Below are 25140 nucleotides of genomic sequence, written 5' to 3'. Positions count from 1 at the left end.
AAGTGAAATGGCCTTGTCTACTGTGACTTTGTGGCGTGGGATAGGCATAGTGTTGAACCAGTAGTGCATGCATGGTTTGATCTATGGAAGAAATACATCACTATTCCCTTAGGGTGAACTAGTGCAATGCCTCTCAAGCTCTAGGAGGAAAAGCCTTATTTTGAAAATCAATTTAATCATTATTGGGTGAATTTATTTTTTTGAGTGAGAATTAAGTAAATCGAGGCACATGAGAGTCTGTGTAGTCTATCTACAAGTAGATGACAACAATTTTGGGTCCCACAAGAGCAAGTGACTACATATGGGGCCTTTGATAATTGTGGCTTGTAGTCAATCATCCATGCACCCCAAGACAATGTTATATTTTAGCCATTTTGACAATGAAACTCTAAAATTTCTCTCTCTAGCTTCCTCTCCATTCTCTCACCCAATTCAAGAACATCATTGTCCTCATATTTCATAATATGGCAAAGGGGTTCAAAGCCAACAATAATACCTTCCTTGTATGTCATAGAATACTGTACATCTACATATGTAGTATTCCTCTGTCTCCAACTCTTTATCACAAAGATGGCATATCCTATCCTTGGCTAGAAGATTTATCCATCTATTAGTCTCTATCCTCCTTAACTTATGGGAGAGGGTCTGCATCTATCAAACATACCATGTGAGATGTTTGTATCCGTATATTCTAATTGGACAATAAATCCATCCTCAGAGAGGTGTAGGAAGTGCCTCTAGTAAAACTCCATCTTTGGTCCCACAAAGAGAGAGAGAGAGAGAGAGAGAGAGAGAGAGAGAGAGAGAGAGAGAGAGAGAGAGAGAGAGAGAGAGAGAGAGAGAGAGAGAGAGAGAGAGAGAGAGAGAGAGAGAGAGAGAGAGAGAGAGAGAGAGAGAGAGAGAGAGAGAGAGAGAGAGAGAGAGAGAGAGAGAGAGAGAGAGAGAGAGAGGTTGTAGCAATTGACCTAGGTCAACAAGTTGCCCCACGAGATGACTTTGCATTGTTCAACTCATAGAACATCAAGCAATGTGTATATGGATCCTCCTTGACTAGAAATAGAGTTAAAGAGGCATTTGCACAAGAAAGGGCAAACTATTCCTTGTGCTTGCAATATAGGAAATAAGTTGCATTCGCCTCACAAAAAAGTCACAATTTGTTGCAGACAATACCTCTATTGGGTATATCATATTGAATATAGGACTAGGTTTCGAGATTCATGGGATTCTACATAATCTTTTATGTTAATAAATAACTACTTTATATTCACACTAAAAATGTGCAATATTTCCTAGAAACTTATAATATATGTGCTCCATAGTGAATGTGCTACCTTTTTTAAAAATCTTATTTCACACTTCCTCAAAGAAAACAAGTGATAATATACTATCACCAGGCTTGTCTATTGAAATACACATTTTATCATGAGCTGTGAACTATTTATGCTAGCTAGGGAATGTCCACTTCTTCTTAGTATCACACACATTTAAGGTGAAAAGCATCCCTTACTTTGTTGACAATGACAGTGTTGGATGCAAAGTGCACTGGTCACTAAAAATGCTTAGTGTAGCTATCAAAATCACAGAAAGGCAAACCAAAACGTATATGTGGGATGGCTCATTGTCATAATGTCCTTCTTCATTTAACAACCTTCTTTGAAAGCTAAAAACATTTGTGTTTCATGGCAGTTTTCAACTAAAATGTTATGATGTTGATTACTACAGCTAATAACCTTCCTTGGGAGCTTAGAGGATTTGTGTTTCAGGATAGTTTCCAACTATAGTGTTATACTATTGACAGATACAGGTCCCTTGTTTGTAGATGGATGGATTTGGGAGAATCACTATTTGTGTGTGTGTGTGTGTGTGTAAAGGTGTGTAGAGAGAGAGAGAGAGAGAGAGAGAGAGAGAGAGAGAGAGAGAGAGAGAGAGAGAGAGAGAGAGAGAGAGAGAGAGAGAGAGAGAGAGAGAGAGAGAGAGAGAGAGAGAGAGAGAGAGAGAGAGAGAGAGAGAGAGAGAGAGAGAGAGAGAGGTTTGAGATCTTTATTATGATATAGATGAAGCTTCTTATAAAGTCGGATTCATGGCTCTAAGGGTTGAGTGATTTTTTTTTTGACATAAGAAGCTTCGTATAAAGTAGGATTCATGGCTCTAATATCTAAATCCACATACTTTTAAGGCCAAACTAAATTCTAGAAACCTTTCACATGACTGAAATCCAATATGTTATCAATGGTGGTGATAAGGTCATTATTGTTAATGCTAAGAGATGCAGGGTGGAGTCTCAATAGCTTCATAGATAGATGATGGCCTCAAAGAGCTGCGACGACCATGAGGACCACATTCAGATGGAGATACATAATCAAATGAGTAGAGCTAGTTGGCTTGAATGCTTAACTAGAAGGTTTATGTCATTGTCTTGATCTTTGTTATTGTTTGGATGCTTACCTAGAAGGTTTACATCATTGCCTTTGTCTTGATCATCACCAAGTGGTTTAGGGTCCTTAGTTTAGATTTGAATGTGGATATTTTAATTGAATGCTTATTGATTCAAAAAGTGGTCACCGGAGAGATTCTGAGCAGCCAGGAAACTAAGAGGTTGGTTGTGCATAGACGATGCCCTTATTTACTGCTTAACTTTATATACCTTCGAAGACCTTGCAAACTCAACCACCATATCTAAACTTCTCCTTTTTAGACAATGCCCTTATTTACTACTTAACTTTATACACTTGCATCCTTTAAACACAGCCACCATTTCTAAACTTCTCTTTTTTAGGCGTAGTTACAAAGTACACGAGGTTGGTTACACACCAAATGGTGGATGCCTAACCCCTGCCCAGAGTGTGAGCATGCAATTTTTGAAACTGGGCGCAGACACGAGCACAAAGCCTTTACACACCAAAGGGACACACTTTACAAAAAAATAAAAATTATTGTATTTATAATTTATTTGATTGCGAACGGCCAACTCCTAAAAAAGTATTTTGATTTGGTTAATACTTGCAAAGTAAAAGTAAACGTCGGTCATTTGGTGTGTAACCGGCCTGAGATCGTTTCTACATTCCAAGCAAAGCAGCAAACTGTGCGCGCGTCTGTCTCTGTCTGTGCATGCGAAGAATGGCGGAAGAAGTGGGTTTTTTCTCGGTGTGGGCGCAGCCCTCTTCATCCTCACGGGCAGACGAGCTTCTAGCCCTGCAGCCTGCCATGGAGAAGCTCAGATCGCAATTCGGGGGCCCTAAATTCGAGCCCCATGTGACGGTGCTGGGCGTGCAGAAGCTCCCCCTCCAGCATGCCTGTGACTGCTTGCAGGCCGCCTGTCGCTCCCTGCCTCCATTCACCGTCCGCTTGACCCAGGTCGACTGCGGCAGCACCTTCTACCAGTGCGTCTACATGCTTGTTGATAAATCGCAAGAGGTGTGTGCCGCTTAGGACTCTGCAATTGTTCATCCTTTTCTTTCCCAATGATCCTGCACAGTGTTCATCACTTAAAAATAATTTATTTTTAAAAAAATACTAAATACATGTTGCAAACAACCTAAAGGGCCAGCTAGTTTACGCCAGCAGAGTGTGTGTGGGTTCAGGCTGAGGCCGGTTACCTACAGCCTGTACGGACAGTTGAACGCAACAATAGAAGGGGTGTTGTGCTGACGTGGCAGCTTGCGATTTGCTCCGTGTGACGGACAGGTCTGGTCGAGGGAGATCGCCTCTCCAAGGGGCAAACCCCTGCCCAAGTGGGATAAGGACAAGCAGATCTATTTAAAAAGACATGTTGCACCTGACCAGGTTTGCAACCTTTGGCCAATCAGCCCAGAATCCAAAGCTCTAACCATTAAGACAAGTGTATTTTTTGCAATATTTTCCCTCCCCCTTACGTGTAACGAATATAACGGATGACTTTAGGGCCGGGCCCAGGCTTGTGCCTGGCGGCCTGAGTTTGATTTCTATGGACGGCTCTGTCTTAATTTGCCTCATCCCAACCGGGGGGGGGGGGGGACTTGGCACCTTAATAAACCGACCTCATCACAAAAAAATGCTAAATACATGTTATCTCATTGAAATAGCCCATTTGGAAATTACACTTTTTTGGTTTGGAAATTATAAATATTTTTTTCCTTTTGAAAACTACAAATATATATTCTTATTTGGGAATTAAAAAAATGCTAAAGGTTTTTTGTTTTTATCTATGACCAAAATTATAAATATTTTTTCCATTGGAAAATTTGCATTTCATTTTATAATAAAAATATTGGATTTTAAATCAGATACCCCCCATTTTGCTAGCTTTTGGGGCTAAAAGCTGCAATCTTCGTGCATTCTTGCTGAGTTTTTGTACATTGATTAACCATTGGCAATGCCACAATTGCTTTTTCAAAATATCCAAGAGAGTTAGGGCATAGGGGTAGCTGGGGGAGAAGAGGAGACAACAGCCACACAAAAATGCACCAATATCTTGTATGACTGAAATTGGGAATGCTATATATAGCCAAAAGGAATGAAAACTGGCTGACCTGTTTGGACCATACAAAATCTGCTGCCCTGCTTGTAAAGGGTTGAGACGTGCCACTTAGTAGTAAGAAACATGTAGCGACCTGAAAGCAATGGCTGCTGAGCAAGAAAACAGACAGTTTTGATGCTGCCTAAATCACAACCAATCTAAGTACCCTATGGGCTGTTGTCACCGCACATATTGAGGATGAACATGTGAGTGCGTAGTGGAAAGGAAAGTGAACATGGAGTGAGTAGAGAAGGAGATTGAAAGAAATGCAGAGGAGAGAAGGAACAAACTGTCAAAAAACTGAATGATGCAAGGTTGTAATTGTCAGTCCCAACGTGTAGCTCGAAGTGTCAATATGGGCACTAGACAAAAGTAGGGGGACGAGAGAAGAATGAGGAGGATTGGCTAAATGATGGATGAATGGAGAGAGGGGGCAGTTGCCTATAAATATGCAAAATGAGGCCACAACTAGTATACAATTGGCCAGGCCCAAAATGTGGGCTTCTAGTTCAGCCTACCCAACTGAAAAAAATGGTCATTGGGCTAGAAATGAAATGCATTGCCTAACCCTCCATCTAAGTGTCTAAAATTAATAATATAACAATCTCAATATTAGAGCTCCAAATGTCCTTGTTTGACTTAGACTAAGGCTCATAGGTATGAGATGACCATAGATGATACATTACTACTAACATCTGCCCTTAGATTTTGGATGTGGCAAAAGGCCAAAGAAATTGAAACAGATTTGAGCATGGTAGCAATGCCACTGTCAATGAAGTCCATTGATGAAGAATCCCAACCAAGGAGTAAGATCCCCTCTCTAGATGAAAACTCGATCCAACAAAAGTCCACTTAGAATGGAGAGGCCTTGGATGGATCACTCCAAAGATGTCCAGGTAGGAATGGATGAGCCACGTCTCTGACCCAATTGACAGATGATATGGAGTAACTTTCGAAGGCACCATAATTTGCCAAAGAAGAGTAGGAGGGACTAAGGACCATTGGGATGAGCATGCAAGTGGTGGGGGATGGTGGCTTGATGATGAAAGAAAGAGGCTGCACATGAAGGAAATGCCCATAGAAGATTGCAATCCTTGGAGAATTTTCTCATGATCTTGGGAATCGTCCTCTAAAACGCAAAGGGCGAGGCAATCCACAGCCACATCATTGATATTCTTCCCTTTGAAAGGGATGGGGGATATGAGGAAACCACCACAGGAGCGTGAAGAAATGCTCTAAACACAAAAAGCACAAAACCAATCGTACAACAAAGTACACACTGATAACACAGAATACTGATAGGGTTGGGGTAACTCATTGACAATGAACATAGAGAATACTGAAGTGAATGTCTATTGAAAATACAGTGCTCATACATCAAACACACTATGCTATGTAGTGAATGAATACCAAACCTTGAACTCTTGTCTCAAGGACCAAGGTGGAGGTAATGAGCTGGAGAGTGTGTCATACTCTGAATGGATCCTAAAACACAGCAAGGTAGCCTTCGAGGGTCAAATAGCAAATGCAGCCCTGGAAGCTAGATTTGATATATAGATGGGTAGTGAGATGAGAGAAAGGCTAAAAACGTAGGTAACTAAGGAGAGAGAAAAACTAGGTGATAGTAGAAAACTGAAAACGCAAATGCTGATGTCCTCCCAGTGAGGCAATACCAAAAACGGCAGGGTGATAGTGTTTGGATGGTTGCCAATTGCAAGGAGTGGTCCATGAGCAGTGGAGAGGGGTTGCCAAGCAGCAATCACAACAACTGTGTGGCTTGATCAGCAAGGTGAAGGTTGGAAGGTGAGAAAACAACAGGGTGGAGGCTAGAAATAGGCGCCAAATTGATGTAGACAGCAATGAGCAACTTTTGATGAGATGTCCTTCGCGAACGGGGTGTGGAAGTGAAGGTAGAGGGTATGAAACTTGTAAAAACGAGATTGGACTGAATGGAGGGCAGCTTATCTATCTATAGAAAGTTTTGGGACCTCTTACCATGCACTGCATTAAAACTCTCTCGAATCATGCACCATTTTAAGGTTTTCATTAATTAAGCATTTTTGGGGTTGTTTAAGTGGCTAAATTAGCATGTAATGCTTATGTTAGCTCAACAAGGAGATGGTGGCGAATGGGATATAACTTGTGGGATGGGTGGTATAGAAATGGGAACAGGTGTGACAATGGGAAGATGCCTCAGTAGGTCCTTCACTCTGCAAGGGGAATGGAGCATTGTTGCGTGAAATGGGGATATAGAATGCGATTGGAGCAGGGAGGCCCCGTTCTAGGAATGGGGAGGGAACGAGAAATTTAAAAATCCATATATTTAGGGGCTCTCTATGATGGTACCATAGAGGCCGTCTAGTTCAAGAGTTTGCTAGTGGAGCTTCAATTTTCTTGTGACATTCTAATTGTGATTTTCAGTGACAACTAGAATGCCATTGCACTAGTTGGTGACCCCATCGTTAGTCCAAAGATAAAGCATGTTGGAGTGTGCTTCCATTTTACGAGAGAGCAAGTTGAGCTGGGTACCATCTGCTTAGAGTTTGTGTCGGCATCAAATAATTTTGTAGATATATTGAATAAGTTGGTCAATCAATTGATCTTATAGAACTTGCTTCCAAGGATTGATGTGGCTGCTCACTCCCCTTATACTTCAGCTTGAGGGGGTTCTCAATAACTTTCCCTTCCATCATTCAGTGTTGAGAGGGGATGGCTTCTTGGTGCTTCAGCACCATTGGGACTAGCTCCTTCAAAATGAAAGTACCCTTTGTATGAGAGGTGAGAAGATTACTATAGAACACATCATATTTGGTGGTGGGAGATGTGAGAGGAGTGCCACAACAAGGTCCTTCAAAGACATGATCTTATAAAAGGGGCGCAATCTCATCCTAAATCTCTTCCATTGTGTTGATGTGGTCCTTCATTGTTAGGGAATTTGTGATAGAGAGCTGTTGAAGCTTCAACTCAAAGATTATGTGATACCCAAATGTCCAAATTTGGTGAAGAGATGCTAATCTCTTCTAAACCTTTGTAGGGTGTAGATAGTCTTAAATGCATTAGCATAGATCCTACACAACTCATAAAGAGAAAAGAGTAGGCTTTGGCATCGAGTTGATTCCATAAAGCTGCTGAGCCCATGGTTCCTACAACATGAGGATCCATGGTAGGTTGGGGAATAGGGACTACCACAAAATCTCATGGGTCAAAGGTGTTGAGGATGCACTGGACTATGCATGACCATAGAGGGTGGTTTGTCCCATCAAGCTTTTCTAATGCAAGAAGAGATGGTAGGATAGGCACTGCACAAGGGATGCTATAATAGCCAATTGTGGGCTAGTGGCAGTCACAGTTTTGTGAACATGGCCTTCTTGGTCTCGGTCTCGTCACTTTGACGATCCTTGCAATCCCGATTGAAGCAATCCCCCTAGCTATAGTGGTCTCCCATAGGCGTCCTTTAAGAAAATCTGCAAAAAAAGGAAAACACAAGCAACATTGCTGAACGTGCCCATATATAAATAAATTGGCTAGGCCTTTTGCAACCTGGAGTGGTTTCCAACCTCTGTTGACCCTTAAATTGGCATTAATTAATTTGGTATTAATTAATTAATTATACTTATGAGCCAAACAACTATCGTAGGGTCAAAATTGACACCAATTGATGCCCAAAGCTCAACTGGCATAACTTATCACAACTTTTGCCTTTGACATCCACTGCACCCTCGGGGTCCTTGGCTAGTTACCATGAAATAATTGCTATGTGCATCACATGTGCTAAACACCCTTGCACATTTGATTAATAAATCAAATGTTATTGACAAGATCAAAACATCTCAAAATTTTACGTCCCCGTGATATCTAGTTTGCAAAACATAGGATTGACAGGTGGCTGTAGGCAGAAACACAGCCTTTAAACAGGTTGGGGCTGATCACAGCCTTGGAGATGTCTTTCCTATCTGAAACACAATAGTTGCCCAGCACAAAAAAGTGCCACCCTCTTAGCACACGAGTGCTGCCCTACAGAAAACGTGGCACGCTTGTGAAAAGATAGGACTTCGATGCTGAAAAACGTAGCTTTTGGGGCTGCCTTGCATAGAAACAAAAGAAATCGCAGATTTGGCAACTTTGTTGATGGTGCCTATGTTAGAAGTGGTGCAACAATGGAAGCATTAACATGTGCTGAAATAAACAGCTGAATACAAGACAAAAGAGATAAGAAAAGAAAGAGAGAACACAATATAGATGAGAACTCAGATGTATACTTAGGAAATGGAATCCATATATTAGACACGAGATTTTCGCATACAATAGTGAGTCACTGGTTGTGTGGGCACTAGCATCGGCTCCTCTCTCCATGGGACCTTCAAGTGGTGAACTGACTTACTGAGGAGGAGCCCAAAATATATAGGCATGAATAATGCTATAAACAACAATAAATGCTGTAAAGCATAAAATGCTACACAATAAAAATGCCTAAAATATCTACATTATGTGCCCAATCCACAATACATGCTTAGACTCACACATGAGTTGACATACTCTACTAACACTCTCTCTCAGATCATGGGTGATCTGATACAATACAATGATAAATGACTCATCATAATGTTATACAGTGATTTCCTGGATAGCCAGTGGATAGCAGAGTACAACAGGCTCCATGTCAACGTAGAGGACATGTCAGCAGTATGGCAAGATGCCACATGGCACTGGGCAGTCGGACAGCAGTTCTATCCAGTCGGACTGCACAATCAGCTAGTTTTACTGCAGTCGGTTGCATTTAATGCAGCCGACCGCAGTTATTTCCTATTTTTCTGGCTATTTAGAGCCAATTTGTGGCACACTCCAGTGAATAGGGCCGACCGCAGTTATTTCCTATTTTTCTGGCTATTTACAGCCAATTTGTGGCACACTCCAGTATCTATTCACTTCAAATTCTGATCTTGAGATCTGTTGGCTGAGACAGACTGTGCTCGGGTTGGCGGAGATCGAGGTCATCAAGTTGGAGACATACATAGATATTTCCTCTGCCCCCGTGTATATTTCTGCACTCTTATACAACATACTACATTGCAGATTTTCTACGTTTACACTGTCTCCTTTTCTCTCTCTCTCTTCTCTTTGTGTTCACTCTCATTTCCTGGACAGTCGGTGGATAGTAGAGTACAGCAGGCTCCACGTCATTTACTTCAGATTCTGATCTTGAGATCTGATGGCTGAGATAGACTGTGCTCGGGCTGATGGAGATCAAGGTCATCAAGTCGGAGACATACACAAATATTTCTTCTGCCCCAGTGTATATTTCTGCACTCTTATACAGTATACTACACTACAGATTTTCTGCGTTTACACTCTCCTTTTCTCTCTCTCTCCTCTCTGTGTTTACTCTCTCTCAGTCTTTGTCCTACGCTTCTGCATCGCTGCACTCTGACACAGTATACAACAAAGAACCACCAAGTAGAACCATGAATACCCAGGCAGTGGGTGATCAAGCTACCACCAAGGTGCCTCAAAGAGAACCTGATGTCGATGTCTATCGTAGTAGCTCTTGAAAATAGAGAAGATCATAGCATATCTCTATGTTTTTCAACAATGCCTCTGATGTACCAAACGTGACCATCCTATCATCAATGCGGTAGTGCATAAATAACCATGGATCTCCCCTCCTTTGGCCAGACTGCCAAAGTGTCCCCTCATGTAAGCTCTAGACAAAAGCCACCCGCTCTCTATCAAATAACTAGCCCATCATGAACCTGGATGTCAATCCCATCTCCAGGATTTGAACCTGCTACTTTGGTCAATGTGTCAGGGACGTCTTGCTTTGGATCCTGTGCATCTGTATAGAAATATAGATGAGGCACGGCCTCCCCATCTCACCACCCTCTCACACTCCCTCTCTGGCACTGGAGAGTCCTGAGGGGTGACCTCATCACCACCACTAGAAAGCAATTGAGGAAGAGGCCAGCAAGCCCTTCCCGACTGAAGAAGAGGATCCCTTCCGCGCCTTGGACTTCACCTTAGCCAGAGGATTTGAGTCGGAATTTGAGGTAGATGATGACTCGTCAGAGGAGTTCGCATCCCGCTTCGTCTTCTGCTCCTTTTTCTTGTTGGAAGCCACTAACTCTTTGCAGTCCTTCTACAAATGGCCCTTCTTGTCACAGTGGTAACACTGGGCCTTCGACTTCTTTATCTTCGAACCCTCTCTGAAGTTGCAAGAGCTTAACTTAAACCTCCATAATGTGACGGAAGCCGCCCATATAGTCTCAAAGTCGCCTCCTGCTCAAGCAACATCGAGGACATATGAAGAAAACTGAGGAGTCATAGATGTCTGCGCCCATAAAGCATTCACCACTCCATCAAACACCGGAGGGAGTGTGGAGAGTACGAGTCCAATAAGATGAGCCTCTGGAAGGGTAGACTGCATTTGCCAAAGCTGGGTTTGGATTTGGGTCACACGAAGTAGAAAAGACTGGATAGTATCGTTGGCCTTGAGCAAAATTTGCTAGAGCTGTCCATACAGAGTAACTGCCCTCATGGTGGAAGGTGCCGCGTACAGCACCTGCAACTTCGTCCATACTTTAGAAGATGTCCTATAGGAGGTAACCGTTGGTAGGACTTCTTTGGAAATACATCGAAGCAAGGCTGAGTAAGCATGAGCATCGTCTGAATCCCATGTAAGCACTGCTTCCTCAAGGTTGTTTTCATCAAAATCAGTTGGAACTGGAGAAGGCCGTTGAGGATGTTCAATAGCTCCGCAAACCACATACCATAACCGCTTTTGTATAAACCAAGCCTTCATCACAGCTCTCCATGTGAGATAATCAGGTCCATGTAACTTATCATCAGTGGATATGCATGGAGGAGTTATTTGTAGAGGATTTAGAAGAGAAGTAGAGAAAAGAAGGTATTTGGAGAGGGAACACAGCCAAACCACAAGCATAGACTGCAGAAAATGAGAGTTCACATGCAGTATTCGCCAAAATTTGACCAAAACAAGAAGAAAATTGTTGCGAAAAGGCAAAAAATCAGTCAAACACTGCCAAAAACAGCAAAAAACGGTTTGAAGTTATGGTCGCTCAGCCAAAAAGGAGTCAAGAACACCAAAACACAGGCTGAGTACTACCAAAAATAGGTTGGAAAACTATTGCAGCAGTCTGAGAACTGAAAATGCAGGCAGCAGAGGGTCTGTAGATAGCAGTTGATGGCAAATGTGCAGAAAACATAGGCTGGATCAGTAGGGAAACAGGTCACTTGGCTGGAAACAACAGTCGCTTGATCAGCAAGGGTGAAAACAGTCTTGCAATCAATGAGAAAACACAGCAAGAGCATAAATCCTAAAATCTGATACCATGTTAGAAGTGATGTAGCAATGGAAGCATAAACATGTGTTGAAATAAACTGTTGAACACAAGGCAAAAGAGAAAAGGAAAGGAGAGAACACACACACACACACACACACACACACACACACACACACAGAAAAAATATAAATTGACAAAAAATTGAATAATACAAGGTTGCAATAGTCGGCCCTAACATGCAACTTGGAGTATGAGTGTGGGCACGACATGGAAGTAGGGGGATGAGAGAAGAACGAGGAAGGATGTCTCATAAGGACGTGAAAATTATTTGCTTTGTGCAGCATTCAATTAAAAGTTAATCAAATATGCTAATGTGACTTGCACATGTGAGATACAAGTTAATTATTTCACAATGTGGGACCTAGGTCCTTGAGATATCAGTTGGATGCCAAATTAAAAGCTGTAATATGTTATGCTTGATAGGTACTAGGTAGTACTCGATGTCAGATTTTGGCCTACACTAATTTATTGGCCTTTAATATCAGGGGTAGTGACATTCGAGACTAGGCATTGATTAATTAATTAATGCCAGTCTAAGGGCTAATAATTGCTTAAGGATACTTGGAAGACAAACTGGCCTAGCCAATTTAATTGTTGGTTGGTGAAATTAATTTTTTGAGCACTAAAATAATTATTAAATTAATTTTCAGAATTAATATTTTGAAAGATTAATTTAATCAGTTGGATAATGCCGGAAAATGGAATTAGAAGGCTACCACTTGGTAAAATTGCAAGTGGGAAAAATGTTTTTGGGGGCTAATGAAAGTTTGTTCTAGCCATTGTGAACGAAAAGAAGGCTAATAGAGAGCAAGGAAAGTCCTACAGTAGGTGATAGCAATTTGGAGCCCTTCAGATGTAGGTGACCCAAGGTCCTTTTGGTGTAGATGATAGCATATAGGAGAGGGCAGTAGTCTTTCTGGTGGTCCTAAGCTATAGCTGATAGCTTCCATGGTTGTTTGAGCAAGGCAACAATAGTTTTTCAGCATTTTTTATGATGAAACTTTGAAATTTTGTCTCTTTTAACATTGTCTCGTATTCTATAGTTATCCTTCAAGTTATCTTAGCAAAATCCAGCCATTTGAGTCATCAGAGGTGGAGATATTGGAAAGTCTTTGTTGTAAGCCCTAATTTATATTGTAGATTAGGGTTTGACAGTCACCTTGGGATGCATGCTCAAAATTGAGGGCTTAGGACTTGAATTTTGACAGTTGAAAATAAACAATTTTAGGGAGATTCAAGAGGCTAGCTAGCCTGTATTGGATTTGGGGCTGAAATTTTCTTTTAAGGAGTAGGTTGAAGGTCAATCTCCAAGTAGAAACAATGTTGAGACTCCACTAAATATCTTGTGGAAACTTTATCCCAGACATTTTTTTCCTTATGTTTCTAAGATCTACTTGGGTACCAAGATCTCATCTAGCTCCTCAACTTCACGCTCAATTTCTGCATATACATCCTTTGACACATCACTACAAAAAGGCCTTAACAAACTAACATGAAAGGCATTATGTATTCGCAAATATGGAGGTGATTTTAGCTTATATGCCACATTGCTAATCTTCTTCAACACTTGGAAAGACCGATAGTATTTTATACTCAACTTCAGATATAACCTCTCTCTTCCTTTCATCTTTTTCAACCTTGCCTTTTCAAAATGCAACAATACATAATTGCTCTTTGCAAACTGCAAAGCATATCTATGCCAATTAACTACCTTCTTTTGCTTTTCTTGTGATCTCTGAAGTGCATACTTTATCTTTGTATAGGTTGCATCCAAGTTTTTCACATAATGATTATTTTAAAAGATCTTATTATTAGTGTGCAAAATAGGTGTTATCTTCTTGCCACCCTCAACTACTTCAAATGGAGCTTTGTCGGCGAAACTATGTACCGTGTTATCATAAACAAACTCAACCAATGGCAAATGCTACTTCCATTGTGACTTATGGTCGGATACATAGCACCTTAAAAGATTCAGCCTTGTGGAATTTGCCTTCTTAGACTAACCATCTGTTTGTGGATGGAAGGATAATATTGGTCATCCAAGGATCTAGATCATCGATGACAATCGACTTTGGCATACCATGATACTCAAAGATGTGATGTAAAAATAAGCATGTCATATGATTAGTCTTTATCTTCTTCCTCACCGGAATGAAACGGGCTTGTCTGCTAAACTTGCGAACGATAGTCCATATCCCATCATTTCTTCTAGGTGTCCTAGGAAGCTCAAACATGAAATCCATAGCAATGCTTTTCCAAGGCTTGTCTGGAATAGGTAAGGGTTGCAATAAACCTGGCATCTTTTGCCTATCATGCTTGACCTTCTGAAACACGATGCATGTATTGACAAACTGCTCTATATCATGCCTCAAAGTTAAACAATAAAAGAAATGCTCCATTACTTTGATTGTGGCATCAAAACCCCCATGTCTTGCATACGGAGGAGTATGACTCTTAGTGATCACTCTAGGTCTCAACTGCATTGTGACACACAGTTGTCTATACATAATTAGAAACCCATCTCTAAGGACAAAGTGCTGCTCATGCCTCTAGCCATTTCAAATTTGATCATAAAACACTAGCAAAATTTGAATCAGCAACATATTGCTTTGTCATGGCATCCAACTCAGTGTAATAAACCATGCTGACGGGTGAAATTTGAGGCTTACTTGACAGTGCATCAGCCATAACATTCTTTTTACCATCAATGTGTACAATCTGAAAATGAAACATAGAGAGAAAGTTTGCCCATCTCATATGCGTTTTTGACAACTTTGTCTGCATTAGAAAGTACCTCAATATTGATGATTTGTTTGCACTGTAAAATCAGCCCCTAACAAATAATGTTTCTATGTAGACAGTGTATGAATTACAACCAAGAGCTCTTTCTCATAGACTTGCAAATTCTTTTTTGCACCATTGGAGAAGACGGCTCTCATAAGCCACAACTTGGTCGTCTTGCATTAAAACAGCCTCAATGCTATTCCCACATGTATCGCACCGAATCACAATGACTTCTTTAGATCGGGCAACACAAGCACAAGATTTGAAGTCATCTTTTCCTTTAACTTTTCAAATGCTGAAATTTCCATTGTTGTCCATCTAAACGACACATTTTTCTTTTGTGAGGCATACAACGGAGATGCAATTTTAGCAAACCCATGTACATACTTCTTGTAGTAGGAACATAAATGCAAGTTGTGGATCTCTTGTACATTCTTCAAAGGTGGCCATGATTGTATTGCCTCAACCCTTGCAGGGTCTATATGAATACCATCAGCCGATACAATGTGCCCCAAGAAGTGGATTTCATGCAAAAAGAATCACTTTTCTTATCATTAATGACTAGCCTATGCTTACGCAGCTCATTGAACACTATGTCTAGATGCTTTCTATACTTTGTCTTGTTCTTTGAGCTACAAATTTGACACTGGGTACTACCTAATACCTATCATACATAACTTATTACAACTTTTGTCTTTCGCATCAGTTGATATTTTCAGATCGTGGGTCCCACAGTGTGAAATAATTAACTTGCACTTCACATTTGCAAGTCACATTAGCACATTTGATTAACTTCTAATCAAATACTAAGCAAAGCAATAAAATTTCATGTGCACGTGATTGATGTGCATTCCTTTTATGCTGTTTGTTGTGGGGGTACTGCTTGTGTTGGTCTTGTGAGAAGGTTGGATCCTATGGGGATGTTTCAACAATAGTCTCTATGTGTCTTGGTTCTATTGGATCAAAAAATGGGGTTGAACCAAGAGAGCAAGAGAACATGTAGTCGCTATGGTGCCAAGGATCCAAGTCTCGAGTGCGATCAGAATCAGTGTATTTACACAATGTTAATCTTTGATTGCAATCAACCCTAGCATGTAAGTAGCAAAATATATCTGATGACCTACATACCAAAGTTTCAATGAGATGCTTTTGGTGCATTTAAATAGTGAGAATGGAATGACGATATGACAAGTCAGGTCTGTACTGTGGTGTTAGTAAGTCAAATAAGTTTTTTTTACTACTTGACAGTAGACATGCTCATTGTGGAGAGGAGAATTTGAGTCTTTATGGATTGGGGGACTGGATCTAGTGGAATGATCATAGGATTTACACCATCGGAAAATAGAGAGTGACCAATTGAAGGGCATACTTTTGCTGTGAAACAAAGATATCTCCAAGACGGTGGATAACCTGCATGCCCAAAAAGTGAGAGCGATGATTGAGATTGGCTATTTCAAATGTTGTTAATAGTTGTGGCTTCAGTGATTGTAAATCTTAGATGAATTTGAGCTTGTGAATATTAGATCATCTACATCACTTGGTCATGATAAATGCAAAAATTTGGATCATAGACATATGCAAGATAAGTCTGATCTCAAAATAAATGGTTCATCCTATGGTACCATGCCCCTAGGTGCTTGCTTCAACACCTAACAAATGTTCCACAAGTGAAGGATCTTATCCTCATGACTACGAATGGAGAAGTAAATTGCTGCACCACAAATATCTCTTTGTCCCAAAGGCCATTCAGAAAAGCACTTTTGATGTCCATTTGAGAAATAGGCCAGTCATAATGGGAGGCCAGACTCAAATAGTCTCTTGATCTTGTGAAGTTGATGATAACAATGCTTTTTTTTTCCCATTTTTTTGTTAGGTTCTCTTTTTGGGGATGAAAGTTTTCTGTTAGCTGTAGCAGCCACATTCTTGTTGGTACTATAAATGGGAAGCGGGAGTACCTTGACCTCTTTTAGGTGCAGAGCTGAGTAACTTCCATAATGGCTTTTGAGTCAAAAGTGTGAATTTTGAATTATTTTAGCCTGGGGTAAGCTACTTTCCTCCCTTGTATGACTCATAAATGCAGTGGTTGTGATACTTGCAGGTAATGCAAACAAATCAGCAAGTGTGGAGCTATTTTGGACTTTCAAGATCAGATGAAGGTACTGGAGTCTGGTGTACAGTCAATGGGGGTTCTTGAACAATTAACTTTATAAGAAGAACAGTTGAATAACAAGAGAGATGTTTGTTTGATTCTTTTTGGGTCTTTCCTTTATGTTTTCTAAGGCAAGTCTGCCAGGAGTATCCGAAATGGTTAAAGGCAAAATTAAGTAGAGTCCTGTTTATCTTGGGTTGTTTGCTAGGTCTTAAGCCACCGGGCTACATACCTGGTTGCAGACTTGGGTGGTTTGGGAAGCCTGTTACAATGCTTTGAAGCTGAAGTTGCTTGTCCATCGGAGTGACTGCTACACTTAATGATTGCAGTTAAGCTCAGTGGCTTAATCAGATTTTGCATACATCATTTGAGAAGGTGTGAAGTGAATTTGTCACATGATTTCTTTGGTCAAGAAAACTGTGAAGCCTATCATGGGTGTCATATATAGACTATCCTGTACTTATAGAGTCTTCTTTTGAGATGCTTGCAGCTATCACACTGAAGGACTTTGTGATAAATATACCATCTCAACACATGGTTTGAACCACCACTCTTAGTCTGTGGGTGTAGTATGGCTGTGATGTTTGCCCCTTGAACTGCGGAGTGTGCCTCCATCAGGCCAGCTGCCAGTCATGCTTGGCCATTAAGTAATATTGGGGAGCCTGGGCACTTGATCATGTCTGAGGGGTGCCACTGGTGTGGTGTAAAGAAGAATGCTAAGGTGGGGAAACTTTGCTCTCGAACTCCAGTTAATGTCTATCATGCATTTGGGCAACTGTATTGAGAGCTACTGCACCTTCCCAACTCCCAACCATTGAGACATGAGCTGTACCACTTGATCATAGATGACTTCCACTATTCGACCACTTAGTCATGTGTGCAATTCGAAGGGAGAAGTAGTAATTTGGCCCATTTGGAGAAGCCAATGTGTGTGCCTTGCCGTTCTTAGGGAAGATTCCCATTTCTAAAGGAAGCAAGAGTTTCCCATGACGTGCAACTCTTATCTACGACCACGGTCTACAATGATAGAACTCCTTTGGTAGAAGCTAGGCATAGGGGTTGCCAAGAATGATGTGGGACTTCTTGTTGGATGGGAAGGACTACTTTGCTGCTGTCTAGGGGATGGAACAAGGGCGGGGAACTCATTGCCTCCCTTTTTTGCCGGGGGGGGGGGGGGGGGATAGAGGGGGAGGTGGGATGGGAGTGGAAATAATAGAGGGAGGGTGAGGAAAGGAGGTGTTGGAGGGAGGGTGAGGAAGGGAGGTGTTGGAGGGTGGGGATCAGAGAGAGAAAAAAGGTTGGGGGAGGGGCAAGATGCATGGGTGAGTTTTTTTTGGGGGGGGGGGGGCGAGGGAGGGGGAGGGGGGTTGGGGTTGGGGGGATGGAGGTGGAGGGTAATAGTCACAGTGCGTGGGAGGGTTGCTTTTATAATGGGGCATGCTGGCTGGACATAGGCACCCAAAGTCTGTCTATACAAACCTATGGCCTGTATTCGGAGTTTCCTTGAGGTTGGTCAGGCTTGAGGCGACCCTAGCCCATTGAGTGCTCTATCCCAGTGATGATATAACTGCACCTACTCCTCCTTCAATTCGATTCACTACAAAATGGGAAAGGGTCGACGTGAATGTTAAATGTCCCTCCTCTCTCGTTTGGGGTTGTTGGGGGGATACTTGAGCTTACCATGTTGACATTGCACTCTAGTGAAGCCATCATCGTCTGTTGTAGGGTGGGATTGTGCATGGCGATCAGTCCCTTGCTAGGTGGCCTTATACCCAAAGCTTATGCACTCTATAGTCTACTATCGGAATATATGACATTGAAGATACTAGTGCACCTGTTGTATCACTAGAATGAGAAATGGGCTCAATGATTTAATTAAAAATGAACTTTAATTCTAGTATTTCTAGCTCTTGGCATTGTGACCATTGTATCAACAATGGTTACCAAAATGAGAAGTGGGCTTAATGATTTAATTAAAAACGTACTTTGATTTTGGTAACCCTAGCTCTTGGCATGGTGACTATTGCACTAGCAATGAAAGATTTGACACAGGGGTATGTAGTGGACAAGTGTAAAGGCTATGTGATACAAGGATGGGGAAAAAGGAACAAGGTGCAATGTACAACTTTCATTAATTGAAAGTTTGTACCTTAGGTTTAATGATCATTTGAAAGTTTCACCCAAGTAAGTACCTCACTTAAGCTATAAAGCAAGCTTTGAGCTTAAGTTTGGTCTAGTGAGCAACTCAAGTTTAAGTAATGGCCAAGTCATTAATTAGCCCTTAATTAAAACGAGATTGGATTAAGAAGCTGTCAGTTACTGCTTTAGAAATCCGATCTTGGTTAATCGAGGTCTCTTTCTCTCTCATTTTTTAAGCGATCCGAGTTTGGAGACAACCATTCTTTCTTCTAAAGCAAGCTTAAGTTTGGTCTAGTGAGTAGCTCAATTATGATTAATGGCCAAGTCATTATTTAGCCCTTAATAAAAAATGAGATTGGATTAAGGAGCAACTAGTTACTCCTTTAGAAATCTAATCTTGGCTAATCGGGGTCTCTTTTTCTCTTATTTTTGGAGGGATCCAATTTTGGAGATAGCCATTATTTATTCTCTTCTTTGCCGTAGAAATTGCAATTTTCAGTCATTGAACATGAGTTGACAACGTGTATGGAGTTAAGATAGTAGCCAATCTTCTCTTCTCGGCATGGAAAATCCATTCCGCAACTTTGTAATTCCATTTACAACAAGGTATGCTATTGTTTTTTACCTAATTGTGTGGAATTGCATGAAAACTATGTAGGATAGTGCCGTGATTACAAGTTATTATAGCACTATGGATTGAGATTTTCTTTTCTCCTCTAAGATCTCAAGCCTAATGCACTTTTGGACAACTTTGTCATAAAGAATCTGATTTTCTTAGAGTTCCATTGCGAGAAATCTCTCCATATGTGAGAGGAACAATGTGGAATTGCATGAAAACTATGTGGGATAGTTGTCTAGATGAATGGTAAGTGAAATTGGGTTCGAATATTGGCTATCATTTTTAGGATTTGGCAGGCTGCATTGTTCATGTGCATTTTGAGTTTTGAAATTCAGCTATTTAATTGTGAAAAATGCATGGGAAGATTAGGGAAATGCAAGGCAGTATTTAATGGAATGCATATTGCAAGGATTAGAGTTTTTGGAAATGAATTGAATGTTGGTTTGTTGTAGCAGCAATATAGGTCTAAATTTATTGAGTTTGATAGTAAGTTGGGCATGCAAAGGTTAGGGCAAAGCACTAGGATTGATGCATGAACATGGCTAAGGCTTTGTAAAGCAGATTAGATAAGTTTTGAACTGAGATTTGTATGTATTACACATTGTTTACAGCGGGCAATAGTGTGAGACTAGATTTGCACCTCCAATGTCACTTTTGCAAGTCAATTGGACTAAGGATAGCATGCATTCTTATGCATTATACTTGTTAGTGTAAATAGATAGATTTATTGTGCATTTGGTCAAGGTTGGTGAGAACAATTGAGGACATCGAGCTAGAGACATGTTTAGGTTGAAACAAGGCACACGGGGATCACTAGCATCAAGCGAGCGTTGGTTTGCGAAAGCAAGTTATATGTGATTTGTGCAAGCATTGAATAATAATAAAGAAATTCCAAAAGGAGTGCCAACCTTTGGGGCCTATCATATGTCATCTACCATACAAGGTTGTTCTAGTGTTCCTGTTCAGTGAGTGTTTTATTTATTTGTCGATTTATTTCATGTGTGCAAGTTACTTTATGATCAATACCCTTTGGATTATTTTCAAAGGCCGGTTTCATGGTTTTGTTGTCAAGACATCACCGTTTTCTTTAAGGAGGTGAGCTTGTGGTTGTTGAGCTAAAAATGCATTAGCTTGACAAATAGTTCCAAAACATGCTTAATTAATGAAGCAAACCTTTTATTTTAAAAAGAAATGCGATCCTAGAGAGTTACGGTGTCCCATATGCAAAACCCTAATTTGGGTTCCCCAAACTTTCGATAAATAGATATGTAGTCCACTACTCTCCCTTAATCTTGTCTTTTGCAGATTTCAGGTCTTTCAGCTTGTTGCCCACACCCCAGACGCGAAGGACATCGCAGTCCAAGCTTTCCATTGCTGTCCACAACAATCTGTTGCCTGTTTTCAGCTTACTACACACTGTTCGGAGCTGATTTTAGCCTGTTGACTGCAACTACTAGTCTCCTCACCTGCAATTTTAGTCTTTCTCTCTCTTCACCTGCGTTTTTAGTCTCTCTCTCGTGCACCGTTGTCTGTATTAGATCCAGCCTTCCTTGGTTGTGTTTGCTAGTGTTTGATATGTGGAGGTTGCCTTGCTATGTTTCGGGATTTATTCACAATACGATGCACTTTCCAGCTCATTACTCCTGCCCTAATCCTCAAGATTCAGGAGTTTCTGGTTCAGTATTCACTCTTTGCATAGTGTGTTTGTTGCATGAGCATTGTATATCCAACAACCATTTATTTAATTATTATTTGTGTTCATTGTCTCTGAGTTATCCTAATCCTAACTATGTTTTGTGCTATCAGTTTGTGCTTTGTCGCACGATTGGTATTATGTTTTTGTGTTTAGATCTCTTGTCACATGGTATCAAAGCCAAGTTCTCTTTGAGAAACCTTGGACTTGATCGAAGAGCTCATTCATAGAAGCAAGAACAACAGAAGGTTCAAATGACTTCGAACACCCATTCCTGAAGGCCTATCTGAAAGGTTGAACCCTCTCCTATACTCCACATAACCCCCTCCGACCTTTCTCCTCATCTTTTGCACTCTTCCAAGATATCAAGAAACGAGCAGGAGTGGGGCTCCTAGCTTGTCCTTGCTAGATCTGGCATGGGTGGAGAAACTTTGGACTACCATGGGGTCCATCGACCGTACGAGATTTCAGCCTCTGGGTACGATCTTATCCTTATGCATAGGGCTTAGTAGTAGATTGAAGGTAAGCTTGAGTTTTCTCCTTTAGATTTGGTGCATAGAACTATTGACTATGTAAATACAACAGAATCTCCACTTTAGACTGGCAATCCTCAAGTGGAAACTGACACTTCTTACATACCACTTTCATCTTACTTCTTTTCTCCAGTGTTAGGTATGCCCAATCTTGTTTTTGATTCTATGGTATCTGATTCTTCTATTCCTCATGGTTCAGGAGATCCGGGGTAATACATAACATCTTTTGGTTTGGAAGTAATGAGGAAGATAGATATTTCTTTGAAAACTCTAGACAAGGTAAGAAAAAGAAGCAATAACTTTTAAGTATCGCTTCTCTTCCTTTTCCTTCAAATAATTTTGTTTCTCATGGTCATACTTGAATAGGTACATCTCATTTTTTGCATTTAATGGACAAAAGGAACCAATGATGTTTCCCACATCTACACCCATCACAAATCCATTTGGAATCCTACCTATCCCTCCCTCATATTCCGCTGCACATTTTTTTCAGCCTCCATTAAGTGCACCTATGTATTCACCACACACCACACCGGGGGATCTTCCATTAGGCACAGCCTTTAGGACTCCTTTCTCCTATTCGGTTGGTGTATCCGTGATGGGAGATAGTACTCAGTTGGTCACACAAATTATTTTCTGATGCTGCTTTTAGCACAGAAAATGTTGCACAGCAGTCGAGCTTTGCTTCAATTAAGAATTCATTTTGGAACCATCTCTGGGCCTTCACATGATTGAAAATGAATCTCAAAAGTTAGATCTACCATGGGCACTTACGCCCTATGCATATCAATGTCACAGCCTGCAGCAGTACTTAGTGGCCTCACAATGGAGCTTCAAAGTTTCAAACAGTAGCTTCAATGGACCTTGACTCTACGAAGTATCAATGCAGCCAAGATCCCGTCTGGTTCATACAGATTGTTTTGTTATGATATAGACAGAGTGAAACAATCAAGGTAGACCTAACTGACTACAGACAGAGGGGTGACGAGAGAGCACAATTAGTTTAGCAGCTAGAAACTAATTTCTAAAGGTTCTGGAGTATGCGATGCTTGAAATTGGTTATCATGGGCTTGATGGTGTCATCGTGTCTCATGATTTCAATCTCTTGACTGTGAAGGTTGTATTGACAATTTACTTTTATGAAATGTGAAATGTGAAATTTGGATATTTACATGATTTAATAGTCCGTAGTGCTTGCTAACCAATCAACATTGGCAGATTACATGCCTCATTTAAGCCTGCTTTATGGAGATCCAACTCATGAAGAAAGACAGGAGGCTAAGAGGCTAGTTGAAAAAGAGTTTGGTCATCAACTCTGCAACAAAGAGTTCCCTGTTTCAAGCCTTTGCTTGTACAGCACAGATACAAATGATAAGCAGCTGGAATCCTGGAGGAAAGTTGCTGAATTTCCTTTGGCAGGAAACAGCATTGGTGTTACTTCATGATGTTTGGAATGTTACTCCTGATGGTTTCTTGGGTATGTCAAAGTTTTCAGATGGAAAAGGGTACATCTCTTGTATTTTGGAGATCTAACTGTGGAGGGAAAGTGTAAAACTCTGCAAACATTTGGTCCACCTTGAAGGAAATCATGGAATAACAGTTGGAACAGTATCTTGAGCTAGATTAGGGAAAGCTGGAGCGGATGAGATGAATACTCTGTTATAGGAGAAAATGATCTGTATGGTGTGGTCTTATGAAGGTTAACAGACAGAGGACTGAGTTTTCACCCTATACAGACATGCCGTTTTGGGGGGTGGGGAGGATTAGTATATAATTATGGGTTATAAGCATCATATAATTATGAAGATCCACCCCTCAATCTAACCATTTTTAAAGAGTGATCATCTTCTCTACAAACTTGGCATCATTCGAAGATTGTTTATTAGTTGCATCATTGCAATGTAAATATTGGATATATTAAAACATATGGCTTCCACATTCAAGATGATAAGGTATGCGCTTAAACTTTTACCCTTTAAAAGGGGATTAATTGGTGCTCATTTTCGATGATGGGTGGTAGTTGGCAAATAATGACTTTGCAAATCTTTAGATCAATGCCTTGTGACGATCTCTTAAGGGTCCTCCATATGCCTTTATTCCACCCACCCACTCATCATTGAGTTTTTTAATTGATTACAACCACAACCTAATCAATACACATGTTCCATTTCTCCCTTTAATATAGGCTCATTAAAATAATCCCTTGAGAAAACAAAACAATGCCAAATTATCTATTTACTACTCTACAAGATGCCAATATATCAATTCAATACAAACAAGCCCATATCTTTAAACCTATCGATGACCTAGAATTCAACCTCCTAGTCCCATTGGTTGGGTATGCGCCGAGGCACACACCTCATGCCAGGCAACTAGTGAGGCATCAAGTTGATGGATTGCCCTCCCTAATATGAACTATGAATCCTTTGGCTCTTTAAATGGGTGTCACATTGTGCCTACAATACTATGTAGTTTTACTTTTTCTTACTACCCATGCAATAGCTTGTTGATTGGTTTCTCACCAATGAATGTCGCTTCCTAGTGGAATGAGGGTTTCCTTGGGCTAGCTCAAACCACCACTAACCATTGTTCCTAGGTAGCATAGGCACATGGGGAGTCCGCGTGGCATGAGAATATATCAATATAAGTTAAAACATTCCTTGACATGTTATGAATATATTATAATATGTATTCTTTTCCATCTCAACAAAAGGATTAATATTGAATATAATACAATGAAAACCTTTTATCAAAAATACTCTTACAACTAAAAAAGTGCCTTCATTTTGAATATAATGTGTGTTTTGCAAATTAGCTTGTCCACGAGTGTTTGTTATGATGAGTCTCTCGTTGGTCATTGGATTGTTTGTTGTGGGGTTGCTATCAAATATGTTCTTGTTGGTTATGTCTTCATTGGTGTGGCCGCTACAACAAAAAGTTTGCACTAATGAGGTATGATATCCATCTCTCAAGTGATGGGTATATGCTCCATTCTCCTTGGGGGTGATAAAGATATATAGAGGCATTTAGATGATCATGATAAGTTCATCATATGATGAATATGGTTCTACTTTTATAAAAAATAAATGATATCATTTGTAAATGTTTTAAATGCAAATAATGCATTTTTGAATGTTGTTTTAAAACTTAGGTATGATAGTGTATATTCGAAATGATGATAGAAGATTTATAGTGTTTGAAAATGTAAAGAGAATTGGGTTGATATAGATTAACCATAGTATTAGGTTATGAGAAAATCAAAAGCAACTTGGTTTATTCCATAGAGGTAGTGTCATTTAAAAGTGAATCTTGTGAAGTATTATCTAAATGTTTATTTGTTTATTATGCATTATATGAAGTATATTTTATA

General features: G+C 40.4%; 1 protein-coding gene across 1 annotated transcript; it reads left to right on the top strand.

Annotated features, from left to right (window-relative positions):
• The first annotated feature begins 3021 nt into the window (after nucleotides 1-3021).
• LOC148016495 (cyclic phosphodiesterase-like) lies at nucleotides 3022-23760 on the top strand. The gene is made up of 3 exons (XM_087663998.1): nucleotides 3022-3414; nucleotides 16736-16793; nucleotides 22989-23760. Exons 1-3 carry the CDS (start codon nucleotides 3109-3111, stop codon nucleotides 23213-23215), a joined length of 591 nt encoding a protein of 196 aa, XP_087520124.1. The 5' UTR covers nucleotides 3022-3108; the 3' UTR covers nucleotides 23216-23760.
• Nucleotides 23761-25140: the final 1380 nt, after the last annotated feature.

This window comes from Lygodium microphyllum, chromosome 23 (assembly GCF_053477565.2).
Source record: "Lygodium microphyllum isolate KBCC chromosome 23, Lygodium_microphyllum_v1.1.10, whole genome shotgun sequence".
In the NCBI taxonomy this organism is placed as follows: Eukaryota; Viridiplantae; Streptophyta; class Polypodiopsida; order Schizaeales; family Lygodiaceae; genus Lygodium; species Lygodium microphyllum.
Note: the sequence above shows the minus strand (reverse complement) of the source record. Positions and strands in the feature narration are given on the sequence as shown.